Here is a 24,077-nt window from a genome sequence, read left to right as displayed (position 1 = left end):
GTATAGTAACGTGAGGTGCAGTGAGGTAGGCTGGTGCAAAATTCCTAGAGCCTTTCCCAGGACCTGGGCGGGGCCTGACCAAATTAGAGTTACCATGAAACTCAAGCTTCTGGGCCCGCCTCTAGGTTTAGGTGAATCTTCTACCGACACCATATTTTTCATTGCTTTCATTTCCAAGTCAACTCCCTGCCCTGCCCCAATCCCTGCTCAAGTCCAAAGTTGAGTTTAGGATCATGACAAAGTACAATAGACTTAATGTCTGTGTCTCTCCAAAATTCATACTTTGAAACCTAATCCCCAGTGGCGTGGCATACTAGGAGGTGGGGCCTTTGCTTGGAGAGGTGATTAGCTTGTGAGGCAGGGCCTTCATGAAGGGGAGTAGGACCCTTAGAAGAGAGACCCCGGGAGCTCTGTCAACCCTCTGTCCTCCAGGTGAGGCCACAACCACAAGTCTGCAGCCTGCAACCTGGAACAGGTCCCTCACTGGAACCAACCGTGCAGGCACCTTGATCTGGGACTGACTCCAAGCCTCCGGAAGTGTGAGAAACACATCTGTGGTTTATAAGCCAGTCTGTGGTACTTTGTGAACACACTGTCCATCCTCATAACCTTATTACTAATCTCTAGCTTTGGAATTTAAATACCTCATAGATTTTCAAATAAACGCAAAACATGAGATAATTCACTTTATATGTTTTCATTTTTATCTGATATAAAAATTCAATTTGTGGGTCTGATACGACCTATCTAACCTGATGAAGGAATGCGTCAATCACTTTCAGGTCTGAATTTTTCTCCCTTTTCCAGGCCTGATAACCATACGCTATCATCAATGGAAACAGGTACATTCATGAGAGCTTTCATTTTGGACTAAAATTTAAAATCTACAAGAAGTGGGTTACTCTTTGTGTTTCTGATTTGTAAGGCTAAGATTTACTAATTCACCATGAAATGCATAAATGTACCTATTACACAAATTTAAATTTAACTCTTAAAAACTATGTAATAGTAGAACATCAACATTTTCTGGATAGGTGAAAGCTTTTATATTACATTTTTATTTTGCAAGAAAATAAATTATACAACTTAAAAAATAAAATCCAAAAATTAAGCAGTTCATCAAAATATTTCAGCCTACTGCATACAGAAACTGCTACCATTTAAAATTGTACAGCATTATCATCTCAGTATGTAGTGGCACACATTCAAAATCGTATATACCATACGAAGATAGATTACAACTTAGGAACGCAAATTTGTTCAACACTCCAGACGACATATATAGTGTAGATGACAGGAAAGCTCTCGTGTAATGTTTATTTCACAAACATGACCTTGGAAGAGTTTATAAGATAGCATCCCAGTCATTTACATGAAAATAGAAAAACCAGCTTGAGTTTAAGATAGCAAATCTTTCTGGAAAACTAGCAAATCTTTCACCCAAATTGAATTTCGAAAATTTGCCCTGTGAGCAGGGCTAATGACATCCTACTGCAAAGAATGCAAAATACTTTTTAATTACTCTGGTCATATTTTGTATTAAATTCAATAAAAAGTAAAAACAAGGAAGCTAACATTTCATTTTTGGAAATTTCAACATTTATGCACAAAATAAGAGTAAGAGACTTAAATGAACAGGTTGACAATGCAGGGACCCCTCCAATAAGTGTAAAAATTGGAAGACTTCATAATTTATTTCAAGATCCTCATTAAATCATTGGAACACTAATGTTCTAATATTTATCTCATTGTAAGCATTAAAATGAGATATCAGCATTAAAAGATAAAGCATTAAAATGAGCATTATCTTTTACTTTGTAACTTTTGCTTCGTGTCCCGGACTCCGGCAACGGGAGACGACGAAGGTTCACACTGGCCAGAAGGCTCCATCTTCCCACGAGAAACGGAGTGTTCTGCCTTAGTTAACCTCTGGCTCGCCTCCAATGCCCCACCCCAGGCCCCAGTGGCGGCCTGGACTCCTCTCCCTGGACTCTGTCAGGTTTCGCCCCTGCTCAGGCAGCACGACTTTTAAGTGCAATCGGAGAACAGGGGCTGGATAAAGAATTGTAACTGTGATTCTGTACCTCTAGCAAGTGCCTCACAATCTTTTTGTCAGATTCTTTTTTGTTAATTAGCAAACCTACCGTCCAGACATATTTAAAGAAAACTTAACAATGGTATAGGCACCTCGTCAACTAAATTGTTTTCATAAACACCAAAAAGTAGTTAAATTTTGTATACATAACAGAAAAAAATGGTAACTCTAAGTCTACAGTATTTGCTGCTGTTCAATTTCCCAAAATACAATTAGGACATAATTCGCTATTTAAAAATGTATAAAATTGAATAGAAAACTTTGCTATGGATTTAGTTACCCACTTTTGCACTAAATTTTCCATTATAAATCAAAACATCATGACTCTCAAATGACCAAAAGATGAGAAATTCCAAAAATGTTCTAAGAACAATTATGGTTTGAAGCAACAAATCTTAAACTTTAAAAAATGGCCTGTAATTTCCCCTTCAACTGTTCTCCCCCGTGGGCGTTCTCCTACTGGATAAGCACATATGCTCCTCAGAGTGTTATATTAAATGTAAGGGCCACAATTATTACAAAATTATTTTCTAAATTTCAAATGTACCCATTGTTCACCGTCCTCTCATTCAGTTTATTCTCCCCAACACACTTCGTGTAATACCTGACATGTGCTGCCCTAGAGCTGGGCATAAGATTTTAAATTAGAAACAAAATCCTAATTTTCTAGGAGTTTCGGAACAGGCATGTGAACATCACCAGCGACACCTTAGATGTTGTAAATTTGCTCTCCATCCCGGCAGCAGACAGCTCACGATGCTTTCTGGTGGGGGGGTGGGGGACAGACTCACTGTGACGCTCCTGAGAGCATTCTGCGTAGTACTGTCCGCGGTCTACCTCTCGGAGCTCAGCTCTCTGCTTCCTACTACTTCCAAAGTCATAGGTTTAAAATAATACTTAATATCAAACAAGATACAAACGAATTTGCGAGAAAACCTGGAACGTGCAGCATAACGAATAAAAATCCATGTGGGAGCCACTCTTTCCCAACAGGGAATCGTCTGTCCCATCTCGGTTGCCTGCGTCCTCACATCCCGAGCTCCGCATTACTCTGGATATTCAGTTCCCAGCAAACCAGTCAGTTGCTACTTTGGATTGACTGAAAGGAACAAGGTAAGTGTTGCTTTCGGAACATTTTAAAAACATTTATTTTTAAAATATATAAATATATATGTACATATATTTGGCAAGTTTACTGCTCATATTAAGACCGCAACAATCTGCTTATGCTTTTCAGGCTTTAGGCTGTGGTTTTGCTATTCCTCCTAGGTAACGGACACTCACTACTCTTTAAAACAGAACGTCTTCCTTTCCAGAAACCTGAGGCTATAAATCCCTTATCATCAGAGTTTAAAATTCCAAAACATTTCTATGCTGCAGATCAAGTGATCAGTTATGTAACCGTACTAATAGGACAGGAGGAGATTTCTGCCTTGTTTTTAGTAAATTTGGATATAATCAATTAGGCATAATAAATATTAGATAAATATTAAGTGTGTTACTGAACACACTTAATATGTTTGTTTTGCGATTTTTTTTTCTCTGCAATTTAAATGATCTGTCTCCATACATTTTCTTAAACGGTTGAAACAACAAAGTAATATAAGCTTTACTTTTTCAAAACAAGCTCTCCAGCCATAGCAGATTTTAAAACTCCTTATTTAACAACAAACAACTAAACTAGCAGTCTCCTGCTTAAAAAGAAAGCCAACATTTGTAAGTTGGAAAAATCTCGTATCATTTTCAGGTCACCATTAAATCCAGTTATTATACTGAAGCAGGGCGTGAACAAATAATGTGATGCTATTAAATACTTATCTCCTCACCTACATCTGTCCCCCCCCACCCCGCAGTGTCGTGTACACCAGCTCCCTCTTTTGATCGAAAGAAACCAAGAGTGCTATTTCTAGTTTTAATTGCATTAAAAAAAACAAAACATAACAGCATTATTCAGTGCACGAATATCTGAAGATCCTTCCTTGTGCAAGTACATTTTTGTCAGAGAGGAAAAAAAAAGAGGAAAAAAGCAATTAAGAACCCCGCCCTCACCCTTCCCAACTATTTCTTCCGATGGGTATAAATCAAATTTACTGTGAAAAGTTCATAATGGGCTCTTCATGAATGCAAGCTTCTCCACAAAACAGCATGCTGTTACCGAGTGTGCAACATGAAGGGATGCCATCATGCTAACTAACGTGACTGGCAAAATATAGTTGTTTTGTCAGGTAAGGCAGAGATTTTAATAGTTATGTAATCAAAGTCCAAATAAACCTTCCTCCAGCACAAACTGTTACAACTTTCTGCCCAAGCACTCTGCAATTTGGGTTCTAATGTTGTCCATGATATTCAAAATTATGCCATATATATGAAAGTGTTGATATCGGATTCATCTCTTCTGATGTATTTGTGCTCTATTAGCCATTCTATTTGCTCTTTTATCATTTTCTTTTGTGGCAAAAACATGTTTTTCAAAATTTCTACTAGTTCAGTCTGCAGCTGAGCATTGCTAATTTTCTTTCTCATCTTCATTATTTGTATGATAGCTTCCTAAAAGAAAAAGAAAAATGAAAAATCATTAATATATTACATTTTAGGTAAAACAACAAAAAATGACTTTTTTATGCCTTTCATCCTCTTTCCAACATCCACCCCAATGATCAATCACTAGCAGATAAGTCTTGAGACCAGCGGCTTTTACTTAACAAAAATACTTTCCACTCACTGTAAAAGTAAATCTGATGATAAAGATTTTGACAAATGAGGAAAAGCAAAATAACCTAGAACCTCTCTGCGGAAAACCACACCGAATGTTCTGGAGTACTCCCAATACTTTTTTCCACATCATGCACATGTTAACAATTTATCTTGCTTGTGAACACAGTATGTACGTAATCTGGCATGGTGTTAACCATCACCTAAGAAAGAGCAAATCCCTTACTCCTTTTCCATCATATTCAGAGTTAATTCTTTGTATAGTAGCAAATGCCAGCTGGTGTCTGTTTTTAAAAATCAAACATTACTACTCTTTATATATTTATCAGATTAATAAATTATATTTGCTATAGATAGTTTATTGATTCAATTACTTTGACTTCTTACAGGAGTAAGCACTGTTCATCTAAGTCAATTTGGTAAGTATTTCCTTGACGATTTAATTACTATTAAGCTTATAACAGAGATAATCAGAAAATGATTAAGTGTTCTTTTCTCTTTTGCTTTTCCAGGATAATCTCTGTCCTTAGCAAACCAAAGGCATCTATCTACCTTGGTGGAGATTAGAGTTTGCTAAAAAAGGAAATGTGAAAACAGAAAATTAGGTGTGTGTGTGTGTATATATATACACACATATATATATACACGCATATATATACACATATATATATATATACATATATATGTATATGTGTATATACACACAAATATATATATGTTTTAAGTTTATTTATCTTGAGAGAGAGGATATGCATGGAAGGGGCAGAGAGAAAGGGAGACACAGAATCCCAAGCAGGCTCTGTGCTGTCAGCCTGGAGCCCAATGCAGGGTTTGAACCCACAAACCGCGAGATCATGACCTGAACTGAAATTAAGAGCCAGATGCGTAACCAATAGAGCCCCCGAGGAGCCCCGGTAATAACTGCTTTTAACATTCAAAGAGGTGTTTTGCTGCAAAGCAGTAATAGGCTTGGTGGCCAGGAGCTGTCCCCTATGGAGGGAGACTTAAGGATCGCTCCCCTGTCATTAGGAGAGGGAGTGAACTCCTCCCATTATCAGTGCGACAGGATGCCAGACTCTGGACTTCAGGGCTTGCATCAAGGGTCCCGAGGGAAAGGGGGAAAAGGGGAAGTCTTCAGGCACATGAAGATCACAGGAGCCAGGGAGGAGGAACAAATGTAAATGTCTCCAGTCCGCCCTCCTCCCAGCTCTGGTGGAGGAGAGGAAGGTAGGCTGTGTGAGAGAAGTGGAAAGGAGAACCGCACAGGGGCTCCAGCCCCGGGTCTGCACTTACTGTCTGCCGAAGACGGCATGATGTGCTACGAAGAGCTCACTGCGGAACCCCTCTCAGTCCCCACACGATGCGGGCAGGGTCTAGAGCCAACAGACCCGCAGGGGCAGGGCCGTCAGGGCCAGGGGAGAGGAATCTCGCAGCAGCAGCTGATCAGGACAGTGTGCCGGGCAGGCCAAGGGGCCACACCGAAGATGCGGCAGAGTCTCAGAGAGTTTAAGAGCTCAGTTAAGAACAGAGGGCAGGCAGTCAGAGCAGGGAAGGGGCCAGGAGGCCCTTACCAACCGGGAAAAGAAGCCCCAGCTCCTGTGCGACAGCCAGCAGCAGCAGAGAGCCACAGAAAGTCAAACTCCCACAGGTGACAGGTAAAGCACCCCACAGATGTCAAGAGCAAGAACCCAGGACACTGTCACAATGATGTGACGATCCCTTCACTGTCACTACAAGGTCACGTGGACTCCTTTCACCCTCCGTCCATCCCGATGCCATGTGGGAAACAACAAAGAGCGAGGATGGGTAGAGCAGGGTCAGGGAGAAATGAGAAAGACTGAGCATTACAACAGGGACAGCCTGGATTACGGGACTGCACATAATTACCCATCTGTTTCGGACAAAACTGAAAAACTGAATTAAAAAAAAATTTTTTTTTAAATGTTTGTTTATTTTTGAGACACAGACAGAGACAGAGTGTGAACAGGGGAGTGGCAGAGAGAGAGTGGGAGACACAGAATCGGAAGCAGGATCCAGGCTCTGAGCTGTCAGCACAGAGCCCAATGTGGGACCCGAACCCACGAACTGTGAGATCATGACCTGAGGTCGGACGCTCAACCGACCAAGCCACTCAGGCACCCCTCTGCACATCTTATGGAAGGACTATACTTGCCAACCCGTCACACAGCTCAACTGAAATCCATCTGGAATTTATCCTGGTCTAGCCATACACCAGGACTATATCCAGATTTTTCACCCCAAAAGTAAAACTCTCATTTTAAAATCTCTTACTGAATAATCCGTTCCCTTTCACAGCCCATGGAAATTATTTCCTTTATGGTAAAGTTCATCTATACTTACATAGTAGGTTCACTTCTGAGTTAGTTTCCTCAACTAATCTGCCTGTCATACTGTTTTATTTTTGCAGATATTTTACTAAGTTGTAACACTTGGCAAGTTCCACTAACACCTTATTCTTACCTTTTTTAAGGATCACAAACACTCATTTATATTCTTTGTCATAAAACTGAGAATCAATTTGTCCATTTTTTTTTAACGTTTATTTATTTTTGAGGGAGAGAGAGACAGAGTGCAAGCAGGGGAGGGGCAGAGAGAGGGAGACACAGAATCTGAAGCAGGCTCCACGTTCTGAGCTGTCAGCAGAACCTGACGTGGGGTTTAAACCCATGAACCTGAGCCAAAGTCAGACGCTTAACCAACTGAGCCACCCAGGCGCCCCTCACGTCCATTCATTTTTGAGAGAGAAGAGTGTGAGCCATGGAGGGACAGAGAGGGGGAAAGAGGATCCAAAGCAGGCTCCAGGCTCCATACTGACAACAGAGAGCCCAAAGTGGGGCTCACGCTCACGAACCACCAGATCATGACCTGAGCTAAAGTCAGATACTTAACCGACTGAGCCACCCAGACAACCCCCTAGCTGAACTTTTATCACGGACAAAATTGACTCCTTAAGTAACTGAGCCTTGTCACTGAAAAATGTGGTATTCCATGGTGAGCCAAAAAAGGCAAAACCAGGCAATGGGACAGGAGTCCGGTTAGAGGGGGAGCTGGCTGCAAGTGACACAAACGCTGTGTATCTTAGGTGATGGTCCCCAGGTACATACACTTATCCAAACTCAACGACAACTAAACTGTGAAATGTACATTGTAGCATATGTAAATTACACCTCAATATAAAGTTTTAGTAAAAAAAAAAAAAAAAAAAAAAGAGCAACATCTTCTATTTATTCGAATCTCCTTCTGAACCCCCTAGGGATGGCCACCCTCTTCACACAGGCTGTCAACATGACTCATTAAAAAAGTGCCTATGGGGTCTATGGTTTCATTTTTCTCTTAAGCTTTTGAAATTTACATGTTTATTGCTAAACAGAAAAGCAACCGACTTTTATTCCTTTCTCTCCGCTACTTTATCATATTGTATGCTGTGTAAGTAATGAAAAATGTTCACCTTCCCTCTTTTCATTTTTTACTTAATTGGCCAGCAGTTTCAAATAATATTCAATAAAAATAGTACAAGTGGGATCACTTGGTTGTAATAAGAATACTCCTAAAGTTAGAATGGACACATATCAGTCTGCAACAGGCACTCTTCATATGTTCAGAAGGATCACAATCTTAGCTTTAAAATGTTTGCTGGCTCAGTCTGCGGGCTATTCTAGATCTTGGGGATATGAGGTGAAGCCCCACGTTGGTGTGGAGAGTTCTAAAAATAAATAAATAAAACTTAAAAGAAAACTTTTTTAAAGTATTCCCTCATTTCACACTACAATGAAATTATAAGACTTACATAAAAATTTGAATACTTCAATCCTAGAATTGTAACTTATTGCTGACACACAGTTAATCAGTCATGGTCAAAGGCAGACACAACCTAAAACCAAGGTTTTGCCCAACAAATAGAATCTACTGGTGGGGAGGGGAGGAGGGGAGATGGCACCCGGGTGGCTCAGTTGGTTAAGGGTCCGGATCGTCATTTTGGCTCAGATCGTGACCTTGCAGTCGTGGGATCGAGCCCTGCGTAGGGCTCGGCACTGTAAGCATGGAGCCTGCTTGGGATTCTCTCTCTGCTCCTCCTGCACTTGCACTCTCTCTCTCTCAAAATAATAAACATTAAAAAAAAACAAAAAAAATCTACCAGAGGCCACCAAGACATACAGACATCTCTTGCAGCAGCTGAGATAAGGTCAGCAATACAATTTTTAAGTTCCAGTAAAGTGAAAATTAGTTCTTCATTACAGGTGGAATACCTACTACATGCTTTAAAAATTTTTTTAAACATCTGAAGATAAAAAAAGAGAAAAATTTCTGAAACCAATACTGCACTGTGTAGTCATTGAAATTTAAATAACAAATAAATACCAAAAAAATGGCAATTTTTTTCAAAACGTAGACATTCTGTCTTAACATCACAAACCTGGGTTCTTAGTATTCGTAGCTGAACTATCCCTTCATTCTCCTCTTCTCGCATCCTTTCTGTAGTGAGCTGCAAGCGTCCAATCAAGTTGATTTTACCTCTTTTCTGAACTTTTGCATTTTTTCTATAAAAAACATTGAATCAAATATTTTACAGTGGAAAGCCTTTTAAACATATTACAGCAACAATGTCTGAGAAAAAAGATATAGAAATTTTCTGAAGACTACTATACTAGAACTGTTCAAAGGTAAAGTTACCAATAATAAACAGATAGCTTTAAAATGAACCATAGGATTTCCCCCAAACACAACAAAGGTTCAGTTAATAAAATATGGGTGACAACAGGCCCTGTAATAACAAAGCTAATGTAATTTACATTGCCACGAGAGAGCTGAGATAGTTGGAAATATATGGGCTGTTATTCAGCATTATCATCTAAATGGATGTTAAGGAGAAAAAGTGATTTGTGTGAATAGAGCTTCTTTAGAGTGCAAATGGATGCTTAAAGATGAAAAGCAGTATCATCAGATACCAAAATGTACTCATGAAAAACACGCAAACAAGTGAACATCTCTAGTCCTCAGTATGTTTAATGAACAACTAAATGGCAGAAACCTGGAGCGATGTCAGTGTACATATGTCTTAAAAGTAACGTAAGGAAAACAACCATTTTGCTAACAATGAAACACCAAAGTCAAACAAGGCATTTTTATTTTACATCAACCAACATCAGCCTTACATTAAACTGAACTCCTGGTTCACCGAGAAGAGGGTGCCTTCTGTAAAGTCTTTGGGTGAGTTGACTTGAGGTTCATACAATAAAACTTGCCGCTTGAGCTTTGGGAAAGCTACTAAAGACTATGAAGAAGAAAGAGAAAACAATTACCATCTATAAGTAGTATGAAACACCAAGATCAGTTCTCCAACATGGCTAACAAAATCACAACCAACTTCTGCCTGGTGCCTCGACCAGTCCAACACTGTGAACGTATGGCGAGGAAAGGACAAGGAGGGGGGTGGCTCACGAGGAGGGAAGCACTAAATGATCCCTTCACAGGAAGACAGAGACTGCAGGGATCGGTCATACACGAGCTCAACAAAACCAACTTGCCACTGACACACCAGCTATTTCTCTCTAGACAATTATTTATTCTGGAACTTCTAAGAGGTCTATGGAGTAGGGGTAACATGCAGCTATGAGCAGAAGACTAATGAGTACATTTTACAAGCCCTTGAAAAGACCAAAGTTTCCTAATTCTTGCATTTTTGGTCATAAAATCTTTGAACACATTCTTAGTATGAAATTTCTGGTCACATTCCTCACAGGTAAGATTTAAATACCAACTCTTTCTCTCCACCCCGCCCCCCCGCTTTTTAAGTTTATTTATTTATTTTTGAGAGAGAGCGAGCAAGCATGAGTAAGGGAGGGGCAGAGAAGGAATCCCAAGCGGGCTCCATGGTGCCAGCGCAGCCCGACGTGGGGCTCAAACTCATGAACCATGAAATCATGACCTGAGCCGAGATCAAGAGTCAGGTGCTCAACAGACTGAACCACCCATGCACCTCAACTCTCCATTTTTTCCCCCTGTTTCATTATCTTGGTAACTTGCTTATTTTCAATTTCTTTTTTTTTTTTACCATGAATACCTCATTTATGTATTAACACCTCATTAGCGTTTTTTTTTTCTTGGTTAAAGGTCATTTGCAGACTGTTATGAATTCATAAATTTATGATAAGCCATCAAATATTTCCTGCTATGTAACTGGATACACTTTAAAAACAAAAAAACATGAAACAAACCCATAAAGTCCTTCTAAGCTCAGCGTCAGGCAGTTCAGTTGCAAGTTTTAGATTTTCAAAGCTGATTTTCTCTCTGGGTCTTTGGTTCCATGCAAACAACACAGCCAGCTGAAATGTTGTTACCTCCAAATCATATTGCCCTACTTCATTCTTAAATGTTATCTGCAAGAGAGAAAGTAATATAAAGGGAAGAATCTCTTCAGGATGATTACCACCTCCCTGCTAGAATATTCTCCTTACATGAGATTATCCACGGAAAAGACTGGCAGTTGTCTTCCAATATATATTTTTCCTTTCCTACACAGTAGTAACAATTTTAACAGACCTTAATGACCGCCCAGAATAAAGGCTCATCTTCCAGCTTTCAAGGAGCGAAATGCGGTCTTGTGACTAGTTCTGCCCAATGAGAGGTGAGTGGAAATGATGGGGGAAACTTCTAGAAGTTGCTTCTAAAGTAAGGAATACTTTCATCTTTCCCTTCCTGTTGGGCTGGAAGACAGCCACAGTGGGCATCACACTGGATTCTGCAGACAAGAGCGATACCTTAAGCATGGTGATACAACCAGAAGCTAAGTCCCTAACAACTTCCTGGGCTAGATCCACTGCATGTGTTCAAACTTTTACACGGGAGAGAAACAAAGATCTATCTTGTTTAATCAACTCTTACTTGGAGTCCTGGTACTTTCAGTCAAACCAATATCTGAACTAACACACCATCTACTTACAATTCCATTTGACATGAGATGATGCCAATGTAATTTTCTACCACTATGATTTTTTTTGTAGAATTCTTCTACTTCAGGTATCAAATCCTCCAGTTCAGTAGGAAGGGAGACAAAGACTTTCTCAGAGCTTCTTGACCATGCACCAGCATTCAGAATTTTTATATTAACCGAATCAGCTATAAGTAGGAATATCAGGAAATATGAAGTAAATAATCTTGAAAATGGATAAAATTCAAAAGAAATTAAATATGTACATACTGGATAAGCTTTGGTGAAAAATAAAACCCTAAAGATTTAAAGGTGCCTTTAAAAAAAAAAAAAAGGATTAGAGGGGCGCCTGCCTGACTCAGTCAGTCAGGGGGGCATGGGACTCGACCTCAGGGTCGTGAGTATGAGCCCCATGTTGAGTGCGGAGATTATTTAAATAAAAATAAAACTTAAAAAAAAAAAGAAGTTATTCTCTTCATGTGACTGGATCTGAAACCTGTAAAACTCAGGCAAGTGAGTAGTGGCTATTAAAAATAATACATACATACATATAGATACATACATAAAAATAAAGATTACTAATCTAAATTCTGTTAAATTCTGTTTTGCCAGATGTCTTCAAGGAATGTGGACTTTGTAACATCTTTGTACCTATTACTACTAAGGTTCAATTCTAATTTACTGGAAAACAAAGATACTCTCTTTAAGAAAGCCTATATACATAATATATGTAATTATAAAATAATACCTGGTAAAGCCAATTTGTTATTTTTGTGCATTTCCTTAAAAGCTTGGTTCAAATCTTCAGACACTTTTATGTCCTGAAACATTCTAGCAAGCTTATTTACATAATCTGCGGGCATACCAACTTCCTACGAAAAGCAAAGACAAAAGAGATAATGAACAATAATATATAGAAGCTTTAATATAAAATTAAATTTATTTATTAGAATATTCACAGTCTAATATCTATTGAATTTGATTCTTAAAAACTAAACAAGAGAATACAGGTAAGCCAGGCTTTCTCTGCATGAGTTCAATGTGCATGAATCAGTCACCACAGTATAGTTAAATCACACCAGTCCCCCAACAACACAGCTCAACTTTCGGTTATCACCGTATATTAAATATGAGTAATGGACAAATTTACTTCTCATCAGTGACCAATCACCATCCGCCTTTTGAAATCTGTTAGTCATCTGTTTATTCAGTTCACCCACAGAAAGCAAAGCACAGTGACAGATCCACTTGACATTTTATAAAAATGGATAATCAAGTGAGCTCAATGGCCAATGAAGATGATAAAAGCACACCAAAGAAATAAAAATAAAGCTGGAAATGAAAATAAACAGAACCTAAATGAAATTCTAGAAGAGCGATCTGAAGTTGTAATGTTGATACTTGCCAATGATGAAGACTAAATACACAGGCAGGGGAACTTAGTGAAGGCAAGTTATCAGCACAAACAAAAGGAGCAGTGACAATAATAACAATAATAATGATAAGATGCTGCAGAAGTGGCACCAGCAAAAACTTTCACGACCTTGAGCGCCCAAAAACAACAGGCTGGAAGCTGACCCAAACCTACAGAGACAATGACAACTCTCCCAGGCGCATGGATGATGCTCATTCTGTGTTCTAAGCCACACGACAAGAAAGCACGTGCTAGTCAAACGATCCTTCATTTACACAACGGCTCTCCTGAGATATAATGCATCTGTCACAAAACTCACTCTTTTCCAGTGTACAATTAAGTAGGTTCTAATGTATTTACAGAGTCTCTATAGATTTAGTGTATTTAGTGTATTTACAGAGTCTCTATGGATTTGGCTACGGTGGACATTGGGAATTAGGGGAATCATATACTAGGTGGTCTTTGTAACGGAATTCGTTCGCTGAGCATGACGATGTCAACAATCATTCACGTTGTAGCATGTGGCAGTACTACCTTTCTCCTAACTAAGAAATATTCCATTGTATGATTAATCCACATTTCGCTTATCCTTTCATCAGCTGAACAGCACTTTGAGCCGTTTCCACTTTGTGGCTCTTATTAATAATGCCGCTATGAACATTCATCGACACGGCTTTGTGTGGTCATACGCTTGAACGGAGTTACTTAGGAACAGAACTGCTGGGTCAACTCTGTTTAACTTTTTGAGCAACTGCCAGAGTTTTCCAAAGTGACTGCACCAATTTATATTCTCATCAGCAAAGCAGGAGATTCCAATTTCTCCTCTTCCTCGCCAACACTTGTTACTGTCTTTTTAATTTTAGCTTCCCTAGGGAGGAAAGGAGGAGGAAAGTATCTCATTGTGGCTTTGATTTGCATTTCCCTAATGACTAATGATGCCGAACATCTTTAATACACTTATTGGCCATCTGAATATCTTCTGTGAAGAAATGTCTATTTTAATCCTTTGCCCATTTTTAACTTTTCACTGGTGAGTTGTAAGAGTTCTTTATATATTCTAGATATGACACTGGACATATGAATTGCAAATAATTTCCTAAGCAGTATTAAGTTTCTACAAAGAAATAGTAGTACTTTATGTTTATGAAAGTTTATGTTATAAATTACAGTATACTAAATACATATTCATTTACAAATTTTTTCCTATATATATATTTTTTTAATTTTTTAAATGTATTTTTCTGAAAGAGAGACAGAGTGTGAGTGGGGGAGGGGCAGAGAGCGGTGGAGACACAGAATCTAAAGCAGACTCAGGCTTTGAGCTGTCAGCATAGGGCCTGATGCAAGGGTTGAACTCCTGAACCGAGAGATCGTGCCCTGAGCTGAAGTCAGATGCTTAAGTGATGACTGACCCATCCAGGTGCCCCTTCTTCCTATATATTTATAACAGAGTTTCTAATGTTTTGACAGAAATTTCTCAGTCACAAAATAATTTTTCCCACTGACTGTTAATATTAAGATCATTTTGCACACTGTCGGTTTGCAGGGTGATTTTTACTATCCTGTAAGTATCATGCAAAGCAGGGCAATGTGTAAATGTGTATTTTGAAATACATATATAAATGAAAGACATATATATAAAATATATATATATAACTACACACACTATATACAATCTTGCTATGTATTAATAAAATCATATTATAAATCATTAACACCATATATATAAGTAAAAGACATTCATTACAGTGAACTGACAGGAACAGACTTAAAATATTTTGATATGAGAATTTAGTTATGATTAAATTAGCAGTGATTATCCTAAATAAACCATCGTCTTTTACGTATTGGTTCTTTTGCCTATACAAAAGCCTTTACTTACAGTTATGCATTTACTACTGAAAATACCTTAACAATGTAAGGATCTGTCCTATAACCCATTTAATAAGGTCAGTTCAAGTGGAAGTGGAAATAGAAAAGAGCAAAACATCAAAAGCACAACAAGAGCAAAGGTGTTTCACTAAAAGTCTTTATTAAGAAAATATACTTTATTAGATACCTATTTTACATAATTGATGCCATGTTCTTATAAAATGTCCCCTACTTCTTCAACACTAACAACATCACTTGAGCACACATAAGAACCATGTGCTATAGTAAGGAAAACAAATATTAAAAAATTTACTTACTCTTAGCCACTCTACCATATTCTCTTCAATTTCACTATCAGCAGAGATGTCTAATATAAGACGTCGCGTCAAATGAGCTTTGTGATATCTCATAAAAACGTCTTTATTTTGTACGTATTTAAGTACCAACAGCTGTACAGAAAACAGAGTTACTTTCAATTCATGTGCACTCTTCGCCACCTCTCTCACTGAGCCCTTTCCATATCCCCCAATGTCAAAGTCCAGAAATTTACATGAGTACATACAGAGAGAGGTCTACTGAACTGCCCGTTTCTGAAAAATAACCAGTCCTGACACACTATTTTACTAAACAATTAGCAAATTTGAGACTGTAATCAAATAACCTTTTAGTTTCTATAAACATCAAATTTCCAGATTTCATATGCGACGTAATAAAACTTTACATGAAAATAAAGGGTTCTCCCCCAATTTTCTCTTCTGTAAAATCTTTTTCTGACACTCATCTTCTATTGTCTATATTCTCTATCTTTACTTCTTGTTTTTCTTCCTCTCTATATTCCTGGACTTACAGCATATTACACTAACAGCCAGGATACAAAAATGAAAGCAACTAACTCTTCCCTTCACTCACTGGTGTTGAAACACCTATCCTGGGCTCTCACAAAAAGAAAGAGGTGAAAAACTCCTAGGCTCTCCACTGCCATTCCAAACACCATCAGCCCCATTTCCCCCTTCTTTGTCCTTTAATAGAAGCTGGCACTGAATTCCTTCAAAACAATCAAGAAGGGGGAAGAATTAAATCTATTTTCCTTTCTAGAAGCTACAAAGTCAAAACTTCCAGGAAGAAAAACAACTGCCCTATAGAGATCTCACATTGTAAAATTTCATATTAGCTGCTCATAGATAAACTTTTAAAAGTTTAGATATTAGATAAATTTAGAATTAAATTTTAAAAAATGTGATGCTATCACAGAAAGTCTTACAAGCAAAACACAAATTCAAAGTAAGAAATTAAAATTTCTGAAATAAAAAAAAAGATATGTACCACTTCTTTAAGCTTTGCTTCAATCTCTTCAGAGGTTAGTTTTTTGCTTAACGGTGTTTTTCTTAACAACATGTCACAGTAATTGGCAAGCAGCTCAGGGCATTTTGATTCAGGCTGAGTTTTTAATCCCACCCTAAAAAACAAAATAAAAGCAGTTGATGAAAAGTGACTGGTATCTACAAATATTTTTTTTTTCACCGTTTATTTTTGAGAGAGAGAGAACGAACAAGAGCAGGGGAGGGGCAGAGAGACAAAGAGGGAGAAAGAGAATCCCAAGCAGGCTCCACACTGTCAGTGCAGAGACTGACATGGGGCTCAAACCCATGAACCATGAGATCATGTCCTGATCCCAGATCGAGTCCGAAGTCCAACCGACTGGGACACCCAGGTGCTCCCTGCAAATATTTTTTCTAGAGCCAATTTTTCATGAGCAAGACAATGAGGGGGCATAACTTAAGGAGGCCCTCATGTCAGGTTCCCAGGGCCGGCAGGGCCCTGAGAGGGAGACCTCGAAGTAATCTGTATCCTGGGTGAGGGCCTGTCTACTGGTAGCCTTGCCAATAATCTTTAAAAACTTTTCTTCAGGTACTTACTTGCTAAATACTTCTGAAAAAGTATGTTAAGTCCTTGCATATTTTTAAGTTAACATTAAAAACTTTTCATTATTAATATGTCAAGAAAAAAGTTACTTCATTCTCTGAAATGTATCCAATGTAACCTAAATTCGTTATGTGATATCTACCATCATCCATTTTCAAAAACTGTAAACAAACTTTCCTTAAACAATGAAGAACTTTTAACTCTATTTTACTTTGCCAACAAAACTTAAAAGCCAGTGTACTATATTTTTATGCTTTAAAGTTCTTTATCTTACTTCTCTAAACTATGTATGAAATAAATTTAAATTCAACATTTCAAAATTCGTGTATATAAAACTTACATGTTGTTTTCCCAGAATTGAATTAACCAAATTATTTTAAGTACACAACTTTCCAAAATAACAAACTTGTAATGCCTGTATGTATAAAACATAGGCAGTATGTTACTGTTTGTGTCAACTCTTACTGAGGGAGATGAAACTTTTTTCCTCCAACTTATGAACCCAGAAATTACTTTTATTTCTACTTTTTTATCTTTATAAATATATCTGTCCTGAAGGATCTTATTCTCATAAGTAAGTACATGAGACAGGAAGTTTTTCTGATGTCACTCAACTTGTTGAGAACCTTCCGAGTTACTGGCTTAAAAAATACATACAGATCTAACACAAAAGGTTATTTTGAATAATGCATCAAACTAGCCATCAATTGTGTGGAAAGCAAAGAACTGGAAACCCTATGACTTGCAAAAGGATCTGATACTTAGTTATAAGAAATTCATTTCTTGGGGGTGCCTGGATGGCTCAGCTGGTTAAGCATTGGACTCTTGATCTCAGCTTAGGTCATGATCTCACAATTTGTGTTTGAGCCCCTACACAGGGCTCTGACAGCACAGAGCCTGCTTGGAATTCTCTCTCCATCTCTCTCTGCTCCTACCCCACTTGTGCTCTTTCTCTCGCTCAAAACAAACAACTAAACTTAAAAAAAAAAAAAAAAAGGAATCCATTTTCTGTACATCAATACCAATATTTCAAAATATTCCTTTCTTATGCAACTCGAAGGCTTTTTTAAATGTTTATTTATTTTGAAAGAGAGCGCGAGAATTCCAAGCAGTCTCTGCACTGAGCACGGAGTCTGATGTGGGGCTCAATCCCACGAACTGTGAGATCATGACCTGAGCTGAAATCAAGAGCCGATCATCTAACCGACCAAGGCGGCTTTTTATGTTTCAAGGCAACACACCATACTAAGAATAAGGAGAAGTGCACCTTTCTTTGCACAGCAGGGAAGACTAATTGTGGGGAGAAGTGGAAAGGGCAAATTGTAACGATACTTCCACCAGAGGGCGCCAGTTTAGAAAAGAGCAGATGCGGAAGCGGAGGACTGAAGAACGCATTTCCTTTAAGGTTTCTAACTGGCACTCGCTAGAAAGGTTTTCTGCATCCCTGACGTAGACATGGGCCAGCGGGAAGACCACTAACTTACTTCCCATCCCTCTACCTTCATCCACCCGCACTGCCAATGCCTAGCTCCCGCACGAACTCCTGCCAAGTCTGCAGCGATCCATCATCCAATTCACCCTGCTGGGAAGACAGAGGTCAGTCCTTCATCCTTGACTCTGGGAAGGCAGCGTGTCATTTCCTCTCCTGGGGCTGTTTTAGGGCTTTTTTGTTTCTTTTCAGTTTTCCAGCTGTTTCACTATGACGTACTGATTTAATTTGTATTTATCTTGCTTGGGATTCAAAGAGAATCTAAGAGTTGGCAGCTTTCATCAATTCTGGAAATTTATGGCCAATAACTCTTCAAATACTGCTTATGTCCCCTTTTCTGCTCTAATTCCAATTACATATTGCTATAGACATGTTACCTTTTCTCGGTAACAATTTCCACCTATTTGTTCATTAATGTGTATTATTTGTTCCCTATCACTTATTATCTATTTAAGCTTGTTATTACTAAGATATAATTCACATACCATGCAGTTCATCCATTTAAAGTACGCAAGTCGAAGTTTTTAAGTATATCTATAAACTTGTGCAACCACCATAATAAAATTTTAAAACATTTTCATTACCTACAAAAGAAACCCCACACTCATTAGCCAAATGCCATTCTCCAGCCACCCCTCCCTCCCAGCGCTGGTTACAAGTATTCTACCTTTTATCTTTATGGATCTCCTTTTTCTGAACACCTCCTATAAAAGGAATCATACAATGTGTGCTCTCTGGTGACTGACTTTTTAAAATTAGGATAATGTTTTTAAGATTCGTCCATATCATAGCACATATTGCTGGTTCATTCCTTTTAAAAAATATTTACTTTATTGTGGTAAAACACATTTACTGTTTTAATCATTTGTAAGTTTACAATCCAGTGGCAGTAAGTACATTCAAAATGTTCTGCAAATATCGCCACTATCCGTACCCAAAACTTGTTCACTGCCCTACACAGAAACCCTACATCCATTAAACGGTAACTTCCCAGTTCCCTCTCCCCACCCCCACCAAGTCCCAGCAGATATCTACTCTACTTTATTAATGGACCTGCCTATTCTAGATACCTTTATATAAGTGGAATCACACAATATTTGTCCTTCTGTGTGTGGCCTATTCCACTTAGTACTTCTCAGGGCTTCATTCATGTTGTAGCATGTATCAGATTCTCATTCCATTTTATGGCTCAAGGACAGTCCACTGCATGGCTGTACCATATTTTGCTTACCCCTTCACCAGACAATGGGCATTTGGGTTGTCCTTTTGTGGAAGGCTATTAAGAATAATGCTGCTACAAACATTTGTGTACAAATAAAAACAATTTTTTTAAATGTTTATTTTTGAAATAGAGAGTGCAGAAGAGGGGCAGAGAGAGAGGGAGACACAGAAACAGAAGCAGGCTCCAGGCTCCGAGCTATCAGCACAGAGCCTGACGCGGGGCTCGAACTCATGAATGGTGAGATCACGACCTGAGCCAAAGTCGGCCGCTTAACCAACTGAGCCATCCAGGCGCCCCATAAATGGTGTTTTTTTTTTTTAAGTAACCAATGTATTCATCACATCAGAAGAATACAGGAAAAAAAAAACCTTAAGCATTTCAACACAGAAAAAAAGTATTTAATAAAAGTCAATACCCGTTGATTTATTATCAAAACTTTTAGCAAGCTAGGAATAAAAAGCAATCTAATTAAGGGCATCTATGAAAAACCCTCAGCTAACTTTGTAATTAGTGATGAAATATTAAAGGCTTTCTGCTCCAGCTTGCCAAAATGACAGGGATGCCCACTTTAACTACATTTATCTAAAAATGTACTTATAATCCTAACCAGTTTATCAAGGCAACAAAAGTAAGTGGTATAAAAATCAGAAAGGAAGATATAAAACTTGTATATTTACAGATCACATGATTATTTACACAGGAAAACCTTAAGAAATCTGCAAAACAACTCTAAGAACTAATAACTTCCACCAGGTAACAGGATATAAGATCAATATACTAAAATCAACTGTTTACCTACGGATAAATTATACTACCTGACTTTAAAACTTACTACAGAACTATATTAATTATGACTATATAATAATGGCCTAAGAATACCTAAACAAATCAATGGAATAGAATAGGGAGCCCAGAAATACATACATATTTCGTTTTAAAGTTTATTTATTTTGAGGGGGCCTGGGTGGCTCAGTCAGTTGGGCATCCGACTTCGGCTCAGGTCATGAACTCGTGATTCACGGGTTTGAGCCCCGCGTCAGGCTCTGTGCTGACAGCTCAGAGCCTGGAACCTGCTTCAGAATCTGTATCTCCCACTCTCTCTGCCCTTCCCCCGCTCATGCTCGCTCTCTTTCTCTCTCTCTCAAAAAAAAAAAAAGTTACAAAGTTTACTTATTTTGAGAGAGAGACAGAAGAGAAATAGAGTGAGAGTGGGAAGGGTCAGGGAGAGAGGGAGAGAGAGAATCCCAAGCAGGCTCTGCATTGTCAGCACAGAGCCTGATGTGGGAGTCCATGTCACGAACTATGGGATCATGACCTGAGTCGAAGCCAAGAGTGAGACGCTTAACCGACTGGGCCACCTGAGCACCCCAATGTACATATTTTTGAGTGATTGGATTTTGACAAAAGGTTCCAAAGCAATGCAGTGGGGAGGGAAAGTAATTCCAATAAATAGTGATAGAACCACTTGTTACCCACGTGGAAAAGAAAAAAAGTCAGATTTAACCCCTGACTTACACTATACATAATCATTAATTTAAGATGGATCCTAGAACTAAATGTGAAAGCTAAAATGATAAAGCTTCTAGAAGAAATAAAAGAGATTATCTTCATGTCTCAGGGGTAGAGGTAAATGAAGTTTTCTAGATGAAACATAAAAAGCAAAAAACCATAAAAGAAAAGCACATATCTCTCAAATGATCTATATTTCAAAGAATATGTAAGAACTGTTATAGCTCACTAAGAAAAAGGAACAATGCAGTGGGAAAAAAAAAACAAACAAAAAACAGACAAAAAAGATACTTTATAAAGGAAAATATAAGAAGGCTAGGGGCGCATGGGTGGTTCAGTCAGTTAAGCATCTGAACAACTCAAGTCATGATCTCACAGTTCATGAGATCAAGCCCCACACCAGGCTCTGTGCTGACAGCTCAGAGCCTGGAGCCTGCGTGAATCTCTGCCCCTCCCCTGTGCTCATGCTCTCTCACTTTCTCAAAAATAAACATTAAAAAAAATTTTAATATAAGAAGGTGAAATGATACACGAAAATGTGCTCAACAACAATAGTCACAGGAAATGGAACTGACACCATAATGAGACAATCACTACAAACTCTACAATGACTGAAATGAAAATGACAACTCTAACTGCTGGTAAGAACGCGGATCGACTAGCACGCCCTGACTTCACTGGTGGGAGTGTAAAGTCTCACGCACACGTGGGAAACGAGCCGCTGTGATATGCCGGTCCATACCTGAATCTCAACACCACTATGCTGCACTCAAAGAAGCTTTACAAAAAGAAGTGCATATTGTATGATTCCATTTATATAAAGTCCCAGAGAGGCAAAACTAATCTCGGCCGAAATCATCAGAATGGCTGTCTCTGGAAGAGGACGGGGTAGGACTGACAGGGAACGGGTGTGGGGGGATTCTTGAGGATGATGAACATCCGGTCCATCGTACCAGGGGTGCAGGCATTTGTCAGGTCTCACAGAACCGGACACTTGGGATTTATGTATCTGTCCGCATGTAAATTTTACCTGAACACATATACCGACACCATATGCAATTAATGACCGTCTGCTGAAGTGTTCAGGGAGCGAAAGTTACTTGTGCCTGAAATTTCTTTTGAAATCCATTTAAAAAGCTGACTGATGATGTATACAGAGATACATATTTGACAAAGCAACAGGTGACAGAAATTTGAAAATTTTTGTTAAAAAACGCGGGGGGCAGGGATGAATGAGGAAGACCTTTATGTATCCATATGAAGAGATTCTGAAAATGTAGTGTTTATGTGTTTTATATATTCCACCATGTATAAAGAAAACAGGACAGATGCCCTCTTAAATTTTGTCAAGTCAGCAGAACATTTTTCCACTTAAAAAAATAAGATCAACGTTTTTTGGTCACAAAAAGAGATAATTTAATATGAAATTAAAATTCAAGACAGTTTTTTCCCTCAAAAATGTGAGACAACTGTTAATATTCAACGGCAACAAAAATCATTAAAATAAAAACAAAACAACAACAACAAAAATCAAACCTAACAGTTTGCATATTCAATAATGTATAAGACACTCCAAAAAATGAAAGAATTTTAAACATGATTTTTAAAGACTTACCCTTTCTGCTTCAAAGGTAATTCAAGTTTAAATATGGTAGCATCATTAACAACTGCTTTATATGCCTGTAAAGAATTTAAAATGTAATGAGCATTATTTTTTGTTTTGAAAATACAGCTAGATATTTTATTTATTTATTTGAAATGTTTGAGAGAGACAGAGAGAGAGAGACAGAGTGTGAGCAGGGGAGGGGCAGAGAGAAAGGGAGACACAGAATCCGAAGCGGGCTCCAGGCTTCGAGCTGTCAGCACAGAGCCCGACGTGGGGCTCGAACTCATGAATGGTGAGATCGTGACCTGAGCCGAAGTTGGATGCTTAATGGACTGAGCCACCCAGGCGCCCCCTACCCTTGTGTTTTTTAATGTACAGCTAGATATTTTAATGGTGTACCTGGCCTGACAGAATTTTTCAAGTCAATGACTTCATGCCCCTCCTGATGCTGATTGTCGTTATTCTCAAGTGGGGTCTTAGTGCTGCCTGACCGCCTCACCACCTTCTCTTGTCAATACACTCTCCCAGAACACATCTCGTACCATCTCCTTTCTCTTCAGCCTCCAATATTTCCTCTCCCAGGGAGACTTCCTGCTGATGATGTGGCTTCCTATTTTCCTAATAAAACTGAAGTGATCAGAATTCCCTCCCATTTCTTCTCTATCTTCACTTTTTCCCCCCACTCACCGTTTCTGCAGCCTCGCCATACACACATACCGTTATTTAAATCTTGAAAATTCTCTCTTGCCTTTGTTCACCTTCAGCCACAGCCTCATTTACTTCTCTCTCTTTAAGCTCGACTAATGGATAAAGTGCGCGGCCCATGGTCTCCAATTTCTCTACTGCCGTTCCTCCTGGGAAAACCTTCCAGGACCAGGCTTTCACGCCACAGCCCCGCTAACTGTTCTCGCCAAGTCACTGACCACCTCCATGTTGCTGAAGACAATGGCCGATGCCCGTCCCATCTGACCTCTCAGCACCATTTTAAAACAGCAGATCACAGCCTCCTCCTCAAAGTGCTCCTCCCACTTGTCTCCTCCCACAGTGCACTCTCCTGGTCATTCCACTCATCCCTCTCTCACCTCAGGAAAGTTGCCTCTTCATCCTTCTCGTAACCAAACTGACTATCCCAGGCTGGTCCCTGAATCTCTTTGCTATCATCACTCATCACACTGGTGATCACAGCCAGCGTCCGTGCTTTAAATACCATCCAGACGCTAAAGCTCCCCATTTACGATTCCAGGTCTATTCTCTCCCTTACATGGCCGCCGTGACGCTGCCACATG

At 38.9% G+C, this 24,077-nt stretch overlaps 1 protein-coding gene across 2 annotated transcripts in view; it reads right to left on the bottom strand.

Annotated features, from left to right (window-relative positions):
• Positions 1 to 2,384: 2,384 nt before the first annotated feature.
• The window catches only part of CUL5 (cullin 5), a 96,796-nt gene continuing 75,103 nt past the window's right edge, over positions 2,385 to 24,077 (bottom strand). The window contains exons 11-19 of one of the 2 annotated variants that reach the window (XM_047876734.1): positions 22,801 to 22,865; positions 16,366 to 16,498; positions 15,360 to 15,491; positions 12,505 to 12,628; positions 11,769 to 11,944; positions 11,044 to 11,205; positions 9,982 to 10,100; positions 9,243 to 9,366; positions 2,385 to 4,642 (exon numbers count right to left, since the gene is read on the bottom strand). In XM_047876734.1, the coding sequence (XP_047732690.1) occupies positions 4,448 to 4,642; positions 9,243 to 9,366; positions 9,982 to 10,100; positions 11,044 to 11,205; positions 11,769 to 11,944; positions 12,505 to 12,628; positions 15,360 to 15,491; positions 16,366 to 16,498; positions 22,801 to 22,865 (1,230 nt within the window). In that variant the 3' untranslated portion in view covers positions 2,385 to 4,447. The remainder of the gene's footprint in view (positions 4,643 to 9,242; positions 9,367 to 9,981; positions 10,101 to 11,043; positions 11,206 to 11,768; positions 11,945 to 12,504; positions 12,629 to 15,359; positions 15,492 to 16,365; positions 16,499 to 22,800; positions 22,866 to 24,077) is intronic. The other variant, XM_047876735.1, reaches the window with a different exon arrangement.

Source organism: Prionailurus viverrinus, chromosome D1, assembly GCF_022837055.1.
Source record: "Prionailurus viverrinus isolate Anna chromosome D1, UM_Priviv_1.0, whole genome shotgun sequence".
Lineage (NCBI taxonomy): Eukaryota > Metazoa > Chordata > Mammalia > Carnivora > Felidae > Prionailurus > Prionailurus viverrinus.
The sequence above is the reverse complement of the archived record's forward strand: the minus strand, read 5'-3'. Positions and strand labels throughout refer to the sequence as shown.